This window comes from Antedon mediterranea, chromosome 1 (assembly GCF_964355755.1).
Source record: "Antedon mediterranea chromosome 1, ecAntMedi1.1, whole genome shotgun sequence".
Lineage (NCBI taxonomy): Eukaryota > Metazoa > Echinodermata > Crinoidea > Comatulida > Antedonidae > Antedon > Antedon mediterranea.
In genome coordinates this window covers 38,989,705-39,004,179 of record NC_092670.1, presented here as the reverse complement: position 1 = coordinate 39,004,179, position 14,475 = coordinate 38,989,705, and the positions used below count along the sequence as shown (strand labels likewise).

Below are 14,475 nucleotides of genomic sequence, written 5' to 3'. Positions count from 1 at the left end.
TCGTCGGTTCCCACTTGTGATTATTATGCAATACAGCACTTTTTGCGTCGATACGTCGCTGCGTTACGTTGCGTTCTAGTGGGAACCACGCTTTACGCATGCCCTGTTTTCGATGATGTCAAAACAGTCCAGCAGAACGAATCTTTACAAATAATTCTCGCTGACGTATTGTCCTCGTGTCGGTCGTTGACTAATCAACGAAATATAAAGAAACACCGACTTTCTAGTGCGATTTACTTTTCTCCCTTTTCCTTTCTATTATTATCAGGGAAATACTTAAAGTCTTTGGTTACAATTCTTCAAATTCATTTTTAATTAACTGTGGAATTACTGTTACTGTTACCGTATTTTTTCTTATTCTTTTGCGTGCAATCAAGCCTGTGATGTTTGCAGCACTGTTGCGTCGTCGGTTCTCAACTGTGATTACGCATTTTGCGCCAATACGTCGCTACGTTGCGCTAGTGTGTGAACCACGCATTACTCTTCAACGTGTTCTAACAATTATTTAAGCGTGGTTCTCACTACTAGAGACCCAGCGCAAGGACGTACGATCAACGCAAGCGAGTTGACCAATGACAAGCGACTTTTCGAATAATCCATCGCTTGTGATTTGTCAAAAAAAAAAAAAAAGCTTATTGTAAATAATAATAATACGAATGTTTATCACATACGTACGGTACCTCACGAACGTCTACATTAATTTGAACAAATTAAAATCATACGTTATTGCAGTAAAAATATAGTTACTGCAGTAGAATGTTAATTGACATGATCCTTAACGTAGGGAAGGTCGTGCTCTTTTAATGTTTGGTTTCCACTAGAGACGCAACGCAAGGACGTAGACGCAACGCAAGAAAGTTGACCAATCACATGCGATTGTTTGAATATAATCCATCGCTTGTTGTTGGTCAAATCACTCACGTTTCGTTACGTACTTGTGTTGCGTCTCTATTGGAAGCCAAGCTTAAACGTAACGCAACGCTAAAGCGTAGTTCCCACTAGCGACGCAATGTAACCTACGCAACGTAAGAAAATTCTCTTCCGATAATTGTGTTTGGCTCCGCCTGCGCGTGAAATCAAACCTGCGACTTTACAACACTTCGTGTGGTGGAAGTATCTGTGTAAATAATAAACTTGTGCGTTGGGAAATTATTTCATGTATAATGGTTATCTTTAAGATATGATACGACGCTTGATATATGTGGCAGATTACAACATACAAACGAGTTAAGCACAAACTTAAATCCCAAAACCACCGATTTATTTCCAATCAAAGAAAGGCAGCTTATTTTAAATATCCTCAATATTTCATACTAAATGCCCTGAACATGTATAAGAAATACAGCACTGAACATGTATAACAGCACTAAACATTTTCATAAAGGCACCGTTTACCACCTGTCTGTGAACAATCACAGAAATAACTATTGGCAAAAATAAAATATTTTAAAACGTGATGATCATTATTAAACTACGGTTTAATAAAATAAAAATATACGCGATCCTATTTTGTACAATATCATGCACGATAATGCGTTAACTACAGTAAGGTGTTGGCAACCATCTAAAGCTCTGTCTACATTATCAAACTCTATGTGCAACAAAATGTGATATGCCCATATATGTACATGATGATATCATATCACTACCATATTTGAGCATTTCACTACCATATTTGGGCACATCACACTTGTTTTTATCAAACTATAAGTTTGATAGTGTAGGCAGAAGCAAGAAGGCCAGTGGAATTGATTTGTCATCTTATCGTGACTACAGTATCTGTTTAGTTTTCATCTTGTAATCAGTGAAAATAAAACACGCTGAAAAACAGCTACTATCATGTAAACAATACAGAATGCTTTACCTTCGATTAATTAAATTGAGCAGGAAGTGATGAAGATAGAATCAACAGTGGATATCAAAGAAGACATTGCCTACGATCGAATAAATCAAATGGCTGTACTGCTTATTGGCATAATAGCAAGCACGGTTAGCATATGTACATACATGTGTTCATTAATTAATTTGAGAAGGAAGTGACGAAAATAAAATCAACTGAGAAGACGTCTTACCGAGTTATTCAAAGTACTGTAATGCTTAATTAGCATAAATTAGCATAAACCTATGCTCATTAACATGCATTTATACATGTGCTTATTAATTCCTTTGAGGAGGAAGTGACGAAAATAGAATCAGTGGAAATAAATCAAAGAAGGCATTGTCATAGGTTCGAGAATTATTCAAATGAATGTAATGCTTATTAGCATACACGACGCTTATTAGCGTGTGTGTACAGGTGTTCATTAAGAAAAATTAACTTAAGTTATAGGCTAAAGTATAATCCCTATATAAGTAGTTTAACTAAAAACGGATGACCTTATTAAAGGTATAAACAGTACGGTATACGTTTTGATAATGTAGCTTTTTAGTTAATGTTTGTATCTAATGCGTGGTTCCCACTAAAACGCAACGCAATGACGTATAGACGCAACGTGCCGTATTGCGTAATCACAACTGGGAACCGATGACGCAATAGTGCTGCAAACATTGCAGGTTTGATTTCACGCAGGCGGGGGCAAACACAATTATTGGAAGGGCATTTTCTTACGTTGCGTCGTTTGCGTTATGTTGCGTCGCTAGTGGGAGCCAAGCTTTACTCAGAACCAGTCTATACCACTGTATTATTCTAATAATAATAATAATTTAATTTCAATATTATCATTATTAATGTTAAATAAATGATTGCGCAGCTGAAGCATGCAATATGCAATTTTTAATATTTCAATAAATACATTAATATTACTTCATTGAATTTGTTTTGCATCGTATGCAGTTATAATCTACGTTAACAACATGGTGTACTTGAGGGCCTCCTTCAAAATATAAGACATTTGAAAATTAGTGCATTTACTTTTTTTGGACAAAGATAATATGGTGCTTGGATTGGATGAGCCATATATTATATACATGGCTCTGAGATATATCTTGGTGGACGCCCTTGCTACCTTTTAATATTAGTAACGCTTGCATTAAGCGTGGTTCCCACTAGAACGCAACGCAGCGACGTATTGACGCAAAGTGATGTATTGCGTAATCACAAGTGGGAACCGACGACGCAACAATGTTGCAAAAATCGCAGGTTTGATTCCACGCAGGCAGGGGAAAACACAATTATTGGAAGGGTATTTTCTTACGTTGCGTAGGTTGCGTCGCTAGTGGGAACCAAGCTTTAGTAAAGCTTCCGCATTAAGCTTGGTTCCCACTAGCGACGCAACGTAAAGCTTGGTTCCCACTAGGACGCAACGTAACAACGCAACGTGTAAACGCAAAGTGCTGTATTGCGTAATCAGAAGTGGAAAACCACGACGCAACAGTGCTGCAAACATCGTATGTTTGATTTCACGCAGGCGGGGGCAAACACATTTATTGGAAGGGAATTTTCTTACGTCGCGAGGTTGCGTTGCGTCGCTAGTGGGAACCAAGCTTAAGAAAATGCCCTTCCGATAATTGTGGTTGCATGCCCCGCCTGCGTGAAATCAAACATGCGATGTTTGCAGCACTGTTGCGTCTTCGGTTCGGTTCCGATTATGCAATACAGCACTTTGCGTCAATAGGTCGTTACGTTGCGTCGCTAGTGGGAACCAAGCTTTACGTTGCGTCGCTAGTGGGAACCAAGCTTTACGTTGCGTCGCTAGTGGGAACCAAGCTTAATGCCGGAGGATTGCAAGCTAAACAGCACTGACAGGAAGTTGTAAATTAGTAATTAACAACAATTATCAAACATGAACAGAAATGTACTTTTTTCAATTACAATAGAACAATAGACATATTCACACTCGAAAGTGTTTTTGAAATATGTATGTGAGCACCTGTGTTCCCAAGGGTTTTACCCTATCTAATACACTTAAAACATAAAAAAAAAAAAAAAAAAAATAATAAAATATATTTTCTTAATATTAATAATGCCAATTTTGAATCAACAAAAATAAAATCCAGAAGTTTTATAAAAAGTCCCAACAGAATCAAGAACATCATTTCATTTTTGTTTTCCATTAAGCAAATATCATTTTGGCAAATTTATATACATCTTTCTTTCCTAATAATAAATATACATTTAAAATAAAATACAATCAAACATATTTTATGTTTTAAATGCCCAATATCAAATATATCCTAAAGTCAAATTAAAAAATATAAAAAAATTTCAGTAAATTATTCGCAAACATACCAACCGACTTCGAAGTTTTCAATTCGAAAAGTAAATTTGTTCATGGTCAGAAACATATCAGCTAGTACCGAATGACTATTAGACTCAACAGCTGCGTAGTGGCATGGTGCATCATGGAAAACAAATGGTTGCTGATGTTAATGATTGTACAATTACTGTATCTAAGGCCAAAATGATTCATGCAGTATTTAAAAAGGCACAACCACCTGATATTCAAATGATCATGTTATACATACTTAAAGGTGATGAAATTAAATGACTAGATAAATTAAATCCACTTAGTATAATACTACATGTGCACTAAGTTGTGACACATGGAATATTACCTCCTCACCGTATTATACATAATGTTTAATGCATGCACAAAACACTATTTATACTGTCTGTACAATGCAATATAATTAATATATGCATGGTACAATTCAATATGTATACTCCATGTTGTATAGTAGGAATTTATACTGCATCTATAGCACAGCTTTTATATACTATTCTGTATGCACAGACAGTACAGTAAAAATATATACTATATGCACAGTAAAATACAGTGCAGGATATATACTATATGCACAGTACAAAATAGACATTGCATGCACAGTATTCCAATATGTTTATACAGCATGCACACTGTGAAAGTGCTGTGAGGGTTAAATAATTGAGAGTTGATTTTGAACCAACATAAACCAAAAAAAAAAAACAATTTGAAAATATAAATTCATAATTTGGCAATTTGAATCTTAAAATAATCTACTACTAGCCGTCGTTATACAACTGCCGCCCCGCATCCCGCACGACACACACTCATGTTGGCGACAAACGTCCATGTATCCGTATGAGGGTTGTATTTCTCAACGCTACGTAGCCTGTTGGTGCCGTCAAACCCGCCAAACACGTATATTTGGTTGTCAAACGCTACTACGGACGGCCACGCTCTGGCTACTTGCATCGGCTGGATGGGGGACCATTGGTGTGTTTGTGTATTGTACCTATTTAAGCAAAACAATTAATATTATCATTCTAGTTAGAATCAACAGCTTGAAATGTGCTTTGATATTAATTTTTATATTCAGGTCGCAAGAATTTGTGAAATGAGGGTGCTATAAAAGACATCCAACCATAGATGGTGGTATTCAATCTTATGCATAAGTAACTTTAATAAACGAGGTGCCCAAATACTTATGGAAGTTATATGCCTAAATATGGTAGTGTTATGACATCATCATGTCCATATATGGGCAGAGCACATTTTGTTGTCACACCAAGTTTGATTGTATTATTGTAGTTAGAATCAACAGCTTGAAATGTGCTTTAATATTTACTTTTATATATAAGAATTTGTGAAATAAGGGTGCTATAAAAGACATCCAACTATAGATGGTGGTATTTAATCCTTTGCATAAGCAACTTTAGTAAACAATGTGCCTAAATATGGTAGTGATATTATGACATCATCATGTCCATATATGGGCGCATCACATTTTGTTGTCACACAAAAGTTTGATACTTTAGACAAAGCTTTAAAAAAGTTTATTCGTTCCCTACCGTTCAGCAATATCAAAGTACTGGTCTGTATGTCTAAGTCTACCGCCTAGAGCATAGATGTAATGATCCATGGCAACAAGAGCCACGCCCGACCGCGCCTTCTCCATCTCGGCTACAAAAGTCCAGTCTTGAAGCTCTGGGTCGAAGCATTCCATACTGGCACGATCTATATGGTAGTTTTTGTCATAACCACCTACAAATTTAAAAATGAAAATGCAGTACCTCTACTTTTACATCTATTGGTTAAATAAATAGGAAAACGCTGGCAAATTTACTCTCTTCTTGTTATCATACTGTTCTACTGCTTGTGCTTTTTTAAAGCTCTCTACACTATCAAACTAGTTTTACAAAAAAGGTGTGATGTGCTCAAATATGGTAGTGATATGTCGAAATAGGGTAGTGATACGACATCATCATGTCCATATATGGGCACACCACATAAAGTTTGATAGTGTAGACAGAGCTTAAAACTATGTTGAAGGGCCAACTGAGACAAGTTCACTTCTAGTTGGTCCTAATTATTTTTTCTATTTTTTTTTATTTTATTAATTTCGGCAAACACATTTATACAAACAAACAAGACAAAATATAGCTAGATTGTGCCAAGGAGAATATGCTCTGTATCATTTGTAAAGCATTTGATAAAACAAATATTTTAAATGGTTATAAATTCAAAACAAACATACCAGCAACGTATAGTTTACCATCACATACTACAACACCGCAACCAGCTCTTTTCCGTTTCATAGTTTGTAGGAAGCACCATCTATTTATTTTCGGATCATACCGCTCTACTATGTTGAAGCTATTTGATGCATTTTCACCCCCTAAAATTCAATAAAGAATGATACAGTACTACATTTTTATAATTCAATGAAACTTCTATGTAATATTTATCGGTTTTTAATTACAGAAGAACCCCTCTATAACATTATTTGTCTGCTGTCATAAGGACATTCTATGATACAGCATCACATATGTATCACATGTGGCACCTGTTAATGTGTTACGGTATAATAAGGCCAATTAACACAGACGGGTCATTGGGGTCGTCCAATTTGAGGTCGTCGCTTTCTACACACCCCTTTTTTTTATATATAATATAATTGGAAAGATCCACAGCATTGAAAATAAAAGTACAATAAAAGCAGAGCTGAAGGTGATGCACATAATGAGCTAGAATGATCAATTATTCTGTTTCCATGGTTCAGACAGACAACAATCAATTGTGTTAAAAAATAAATTAAAACTGGCTCAGAAATAATTAGTGAAGAGAAGGAATAATGAAGAGAAACAGGAATAAAATACAGGTGTCAATATAGGTGTCACCTCATCAATTAGAACATTTAAAGAAACCGGAATAAAGGTACTTTCAAACCTGTTTTGGCACGGTTCCAGTCAGACTAGGCAAATCAAATTGAATGTCAATGTTTGTTTTCACAACACTCCACGCGACTATGCACGAATCAACATGCGCAAAGCTACGTGAAAACGAAACACTGACGTTCGATTTGATTTTCCAGTGCCGGACCGGAACTGTGCCGGTACATGTGTGAAAGACCGTTAACAGGGCCGAATCCAGGGTTTTTTCAAACAAAGGAATGTTAACCTTTTATTTATAGTCCTTATTTTAATTTGTACAAACTTAGGGGGTCATTCTGGTTATTTCCAAAATTGTTTCCAACCATTTTGTAGCTACATTATACTTCTGTATTTACCTATACTGTATAATAATAACACTAATATGTAAAATATGAAAATATTACTGTATTCATATTGCTTCACTCATCTTTCAGTCTGAATATAAATCATAATTTTTAAAGTCGCACACCTAATCAAATTAATTAACACTAAATAAGTTATTCACAGAAGATGTCATTATTTAATAGCAATTATATATAGTAGAAAATTAAGAGACGTGTTGTCTAAGTTTAACCTTAAGCTGACCTTATTATAGAGATAATTTCTTCATCTCTAAGTGCGTGTAAATTATGATTATTTTTGTTATCTCAACATTGCACTAGAGGCAATTTAACCAATGCCTTCATTCTACTGAACATTACTTTATTATGGGTGTTAAGCTCTAACACTATCAAACTTTATGTGACAAAAAATAGGATGTGCCCATACTGTATTATGGATATGATGCTGTCATATCACTACCATATTTAAGCATACCACTACCATATTTAAGCATACCGCTACCATATTGGGCACATCACACCTTTTTTGTCAAACTAGTTTGATAGTGTAGATAGAGCTTAAGAAAAATTTATTTTTATTTATTTATTTTTATTAAAATTATGTACAGAAATATTTACCCAAAAGCTACATTACTTTATAAAAAACAAGAAATGCAAAATAAATAAGACTAAACTAACAATAGCATAAATCAGATGCCTCGGATGCCTCTCATCCTCTCCACAAAGTGATCATAGACCAACTTAATCCAAGTGGTAGATTGAGGCTCCTCAGTGTGAAAACAAATCGATTTGCTAAATCCTTTATTCCCTCCGGTATCATCCAGTACAACAGGAAGTCAAGAAGATAATTTTATATTGTAATTTTTTAGATGTTTTTATATGAATGGTTTTATGCTATATTTGTTTTTATAGTGTTTTCTTTGTTATTATGACGAGCAATGAATTTCCTTTTTGAGGATCAATAAAAGTTATCTTATCTTATCTTATCTTATCAAATGGCAAACTATTTAAATAAATTAATAAGGAAACAAAAGAAGACTCATTATATAATCTGCTGGTAGACATGTTTTGCCAAAACTCAATAGTTTCAATGACATGAGCTAATACAATATATCATTTGAAATGCCAGTACAGTATATAATGTAGACACCTACCAATGCAGTACATATAGCCACCCATAGACGCCACAGCGACGAATGACCTCTGCACGTTTAGTTCCTTTTTCCGGGTCCAACGCTTGAGCACGGGATCGTAACACTCGACACAACCTAAATACATCGTGTCGTCGTCCTGCACGCCGTTGAATGCACATTCCCCACCCACTACATACAGCATTCCATCTAATTCTGCTGCCCCCACTGCTGTTCGAGCAATTTCCATGCTCTCCTGAAAGAAAGATAAGAATATTAACAAGGCTGTAGCGAGGAGTTTTAAAAACAGATGAGGTAAAGATGATTTAAAAATAATTGTAAAATATAAAATATGATATCTCTGCTGGGGAATTGGGGTGGGTGGTGAAAATTGAAATGACGGCTACGGCCCTGATTAGGCATAGTATTTCTTCAATCCAAATCGGAAGCCACTATTGAAATATTATGTATTGCATATTGATATATTAATCATCTTTATTCTCTAGGGTGAATAGAGGCACCTTATTAAATTTTGGCCAAAGCCCACTCCACCCACAAGGGTAAGTTATTAGTATCTCAAGAACTCTCACTGTTGTAAAAATATGAAAATCTAAAAGAGACATTAACATTACATTGATGTGTGAGTGAGTTACCTGCACAAAATCAACTGGTTCATTAAAAAGACAGGTCATTAGGCCATATAAAAAAAAACAACAGTTGATCGTCCCCGCCCGCATGCTTTTTTCAGGCCGCATCAATTTTTATTTTATTTTTTATTTCGATATTTTGTATATAAAACATTGATTTATGTTGTACCTTTGTCGAAAGCTAGGCCTAGCTCTTTCTTTTTTCGTGATCCACAGCCGTCGGGAGCCATCGATACACATCGCGCGTCGACTGCGATAAATTTGAGGTCATATTCTTTGATTATAGGTCAGCGATGATAGAGGTATCACTGCCGTTGAATGTATGAATATTTTGAATTACACTCATCATGGGTATAATATTTTACATAAACGTCTGGATCTAATTAGAATTTTCACAGCCGCTATATGCTCGCTACTCCTTAAAAATGTTGCCGTGAAGCAAAAAACGACTGGATTTGGAGAACACATGTTTTTGGTTCTACCTTGTTTCTATCGCTATATTCTATACATTTGAGTTACAGTATACACTATTAATATTTATAATTATTGGTTCCTTGGTAGGCCTACTTTTTAGTCCTTTTATCAACTGTTACATAATAATTTGATCTAGGATAGTAGGATACTGCTAGACTAGATAGTAGATAAACAACATGGTTTTTATTTGTGTTTAAATTCGGACTGCAACAAAAATCGTGAAGCCGGCCCTTGGTATGCGAGAACGGCGTAGTGGACGGCCGACGTACTCTCGCAGACATTTTCTCTGATTTTTCAGGCGGCGAATTCGATCAAGGTGGACCGATAGGAGACCAATACCAAACTACGGAGGTGAGTAATTGTTCGGTAAAAATGTTCATATAGAAGTAACAAAACTGTAGGCTAGCATATTGTCGCGAGAGAGTGTAGAGTTTGCCTATCCATATAGAGAGGCGAATCGACCCGTCTGGGTTGAAACTGTCCCATATATATAGGCTAGATGTTTACGGACGTGTTCGGGTACATGACCCACGTCCTGTTTAAAATATGTGTGTATGCATTGATATTCCCTCCCTCTTTGGATGTCATATTATCATATTATTGTCATGTTCAGAATTCTTTCAACACAACTGAATTTACCATATATTTACCCCTACTCTTTTTCATTCTTTATTCTAGTGTGAAGAATGCCTCAAGTGGCGAGTATGTTATGCAGCTCATGTTTCTGAAGCGTGACCAAGGGCAGCTCTTGGAACGAGAACTGGACACACTGTCGTATTCATGTGGAACTTGTTTTCAAGACATCCTGGGAGAGGACGATTCTATTGTTTTTGTCAATGACAAAATGACATGTGCCCTGCCTATCGAAGCAGCTTATTACATAACATTCACAGACCCCCTGTGCTTTTATTGTGGAACTGAGCACAATTTATCAATTGAGAACATGAATTATCCACTTTGTAGTGAATGCAAGGAATCAGGCAAAACACCCAAAAGGAAAAACACTAGAGCATTTGTGCCACAGTAGGCTAATAATATCCAGAAGTTTGATATAAAGTCAAAGTGTACAAAAAGGACTTTTATTGTGACCCCCTGATAAAATAAAAAAAAAGGTGTATTTTAATATTTGCTGTTCTGTATACTTATGTTTGTTTAGACATCTTACAGTACTTACCATATTTATTTGAATTGTCAGGAAGGGTGTATGCGAGGGGTGGGAGTGATTTTTATTCATAGCGGCATGTTTATTCAAGAAAATACGGTAGTGAGTCGCCATCTTGGAAAAATAAAAAATAAAAAATAAAAAGAGCCTCTTCCTTCCTTTTTTTAGAAAACCAGGACGATCAACTGTTGTTTTTTTTTACATGGCCTTAGGGGTCATTGCAATAGCTTAAAGACAGGTCATCAGGGGTCATTGCAATAGCTCAAAGACAGGTCATCAGGGGTCATTGCAATAGCTTAAAGACAGGTCATTAGGGGTCATTGCAATAGCTTGAATTTCCAGTCATTGAATATTGAAACCTTCGCAAATTAAAATATACATTTATACATACAATATTAGTAATACTATAGTTCATATTCGTGATCTGCAGATTATGGTGCAATTGATTGTACTTTCTTCTAATTGTTAATGCATTTAAAAATTTAAATATATTATCATTTTTATGGAGGAAGGGGTCATCGCCCGCCACTCTCAACATTCTTGTAACAAACCTACACGTATACTTTAGTTACACTCGTTTAATCTACATTTTATGCAGTAACAGCATGAATGCAATTTACTTCAGTTACTGCAGTAAATCAGTACTAACCTGTGGAATCCACCTATTCTTAGAAGCTTCATATTTCTCGCAAGAATTTAATTGGCAATCAACACTGTTTCTTCCGCCGATCACGTATATACTATGAGGTTGGCACCGACTACTAATTTGCGCAAGAGCTTGATTGTCGTTTCGTATCCTCACCGCATCGCTGACAGCCTTACCGCAATTCGGACAATTACGAATTAATTCAGAGTTGCTAACATTTTCCAAGAGGTATTGTTTGTCTAAAAGCGCGAAGCGAATGTTTTGTAAAACTTTGCAACAGCTGTATTGACGATTAATAAAGTCGTAAGTTATCCATGAGACGGCCGCTTCGTAAACGTCTTCTTCGTGCTCAACTTGTAGTTGGTCGCTGCGGAACAGTTTGAAAACGTCCTGCTCGCTCATCATGAAGAATTCCTCCGTTCGAATGACCTCCAAAAAATGTTGGTAAATGAAACTACGAGAAGCGTACTCCAATTCAGGACAGGAGTACATATCCGCAAATGAATGAATTCCTATAAATGAAACAGAAGAAGTTTGTGTATAAACTTATATTAAAATATACTGAAAATATATTTTTTTTAAATATTTTTGTTAAATAATGCCATTTGAATATCACATAATAGTTATTCACTTTGACCAAAAACTGGATCGAAACATAAATTATTTACCTGAAAAAATGTAATTTAAAGGAAAAAATACTTAAAATATCTGTCAGAAAATGGTTTTGGTTAAAATTAATTGTTTCTTTTGTCTTTTTATAAGTGAAACCATTTTTTTTTTTTTTTCTTATATAAAAATACAAAATGGCCTATTCCAAAATCTGATTTTATAAATCTTTATTTTTCATGATTAAGGGAGACAATACATCTTTAAACTTTTATTTAGTGGTTCATTAATACTGTCAATTGAATATTTAATATATTGAAAGTTCATAATATAGGCCTACAACCAAGATTGATTATAAAGTATTAATAGATAGAAGATATTAATATTGTACCCCAAAATATTATTGTACAGACTAGAATAAAATATTGATTCTCACCTAGACAGTTACTAGCATCTAGCTGAGATTGCAAGAAAGTTGAGCAAACATTTCGTAGACTACTCATATTAAGCATACTCGCTCCAGCCAGAACTATCTGAACGTTTTCAACATTTACGTCTATCGTCGCTGTATACATAAAGTCCAGTATTATCTCCATCGCAACAGGATCAATTCCCTGAATTTTAACGACGTTCTTGTCCGTTTCTAACATGCCGTTCGTAAACATGGCTCGTAGGTACGGCGAGCAGCCAGCCAAAACGACCTTGTGCGCATAGAAGTCCTGATTGTCGACAGACACAATGATGTCACAGAGATCTTTGGAAGTTCGAAGGTCGTTCATAATTTGGAATGCAGCAGAAGTATGGGTGCTGATAGTGTATGTTCTATGTATCATTTTGATTGTGAAAAAATGTCTTTATAATTTGGACTATAACTTTTTATTATAAATGGGTTTTGAGAGCAGTTCGCAAAATGTCTGACATTGTATGATTAAAGATTGTCACATTATTAATGTTGAGCTGAATATTGACATCACCAAAATTTCACATTCTGTCTTTGTTTGTGCATTAAAGATCAAATCTGGAGGAGAAAAAAGAAAAAACTAAAACGTGTAGTTTGTACGGATTCCCGTTTGTACATATCATTACTAGGCTAGGCCTACTTTTATGACTAGGCTAGGTCTACTTTTATTACTAGGCTAGGCCTACTTTTATTACTAGGCTAGGCCTACTTTTATTACTAGGCTAGGCCTACTTTTATTACTAGGCTAGGCCTACTTTTATTACTAGGCTAGGTCTACTTTTATTACTAGGCTAGGCCTACTTTTATTACTAGGCTAGGCCTACTTTTATTACTAGGCTAGGCCTACTTTTATTACTAGGCTAGGTCTACTTTTATTACTAGGCTAGGCCTACTTTTATTACTAGGCTAGGCCTACTTTTATTACTAGGCTAGGCCTACTTTCATTACTAGGCTAGGTCTACTTCTGCGTGCCTCATATCATTAGTCAATAATTAATAGGCTTAAAGGTGTAAGTGCCGCTAATTAATTTATCAAATCATTGAAAAGCAATATCAATTAAGCCCTAGCTAGATATATTAATTAGGCCTAACTATAATGTATTAGTTATTATACTATACCCATCTAGGCTATTCTAATAATAAGGTCCTAAGTCTAGGCCTACCATGGAGTTTACTCCATGGGCCTACATAGGCCTAGGCCTAACCTAGATTTTAATAAAATAATACAGCTACTTATTATTAGATTAATAATAAAAACATAGCTACCACAGCACAGATCTTATTAGATTATGTCCTGTCAAGCCTTACGCCAATATCAGCCCACTGTGTGTGTAGCACAGACTGCTGCAGGCGGAGGGGATGGGCCCTGCCTGGATGGTCTGCCCATTCTCTTTCATCCACCATGCAGGTCCCACCAGAATGTTATTGAAGGTGGGAGAGGTCTAGCCTAGCCTAGGCCTACGCTATAAACTATATAGACAGTATTCACATCTAGATTAAAGAAACTAAACAAATAAACATCGATAGGCAGATTAACCTACTGAAGACAGACGGTTCAAAATCACTACATTTCAATTTGTGTACTCACTTTTTTGATTAATTTCGTCATTTAACATCTCGACACACGTACAGAGAGCCAGCAGCTGACGAACAATATTTTGTTTTCTATTTTTTTAGACAAACTATAGAGGGGGTGTAACTATTTTCACGTCAACGTCAACATTAAAAAAGCAACCGCTCCCCGGCCCTGCCGAGTCGAATTTTAAAATCATAAAACTATCAAAAACAGAAACAAAGTTATAAGTTTAACGGCAGCCGTTTTTGTGATGACAACTGGCATGACAAAAAAAAATCTTACGTTATCTGAAACTTAATTCA

The 14,475-nt window shown here is 35.6% G+C and overlaps 2 protein-coding genes and 1 pseudogene across 3 annotated transcripts in view; 1 reads left to right on the top strand and 2 right to left on the bottom strand.

Moving 5' to 3' along the window:
* LOC140039194 (lipid droplet-associated hydrolase-like) overlaps positions 1–14,475 on the bottom strand; it is a 251,811-nt gene that overhangs the window by 30,441 nt on the left and 206,895 nt on the right. The window lies entirely within an intron of this gene.
* LOC140058943 (kelch-like protein 18) lies at positions 3,927–14,223 on the bottom strand. 2 transcript variants are annotated; one of them, XM_072104770.1, is made up of 7 exons: positions 14,186–14,223; positions 12,575–13,156; positions 11,536–12,044; positions 8,628–8,859; positions 6,457–6,597; positions 5,771–5,963; positions 3,927–5,214 (listed from the first exon to the last, which is right to left on the bottom strand). In XM_072104770.1, exons 2-7 carry the CDS (start codon positions 12,969–12,971, stop codon positions 4,992–4,994), a joined length of 1,695 nt encoding a protein of 564 aa, XP_071960871.1. In that variant the 5' UTR covers positions 12,972–13,156; positions 14,186–14,223; the 3' UTR covers positions 3,927–4,991. The 2 variants fall into 2 exon arrangements, with proteins under 2 accessions (XP_071960871.1, XP_071960946.1); XM_072104845.1 differs by lacking the exon at positions 14,186–14,223 and having other exon boundaries at positions 12,575–13,337.
* Positions 9,502–11,044, top strand: LOC140049967 (uncharacterized; annotated as a pseudogene).

Bases quoted from the DNA above. Each gene is read 5' to 3' on its own strand.
- LOC140058943 (XM_072104770.1), bottom strand. From the start codon at position 12,971: ATGATACATAGAACATACACTATCAGCACCCATACTTCTGCTGCATTC. The intron at 5,964-6,456 runs GTATGTTTGTTT...TTAAATTTGTAG, and splicing joins TGGTAAACTATACGTTGCTG to GTGGTTATGACAAAAACTAC. The intron at 5,215-5,770 runs GTAGGGAACGAA...TTGCTTAAATAG, and splicing joins TACTTTGATATTGCTGAACG to GTACAATACACAAACACACC.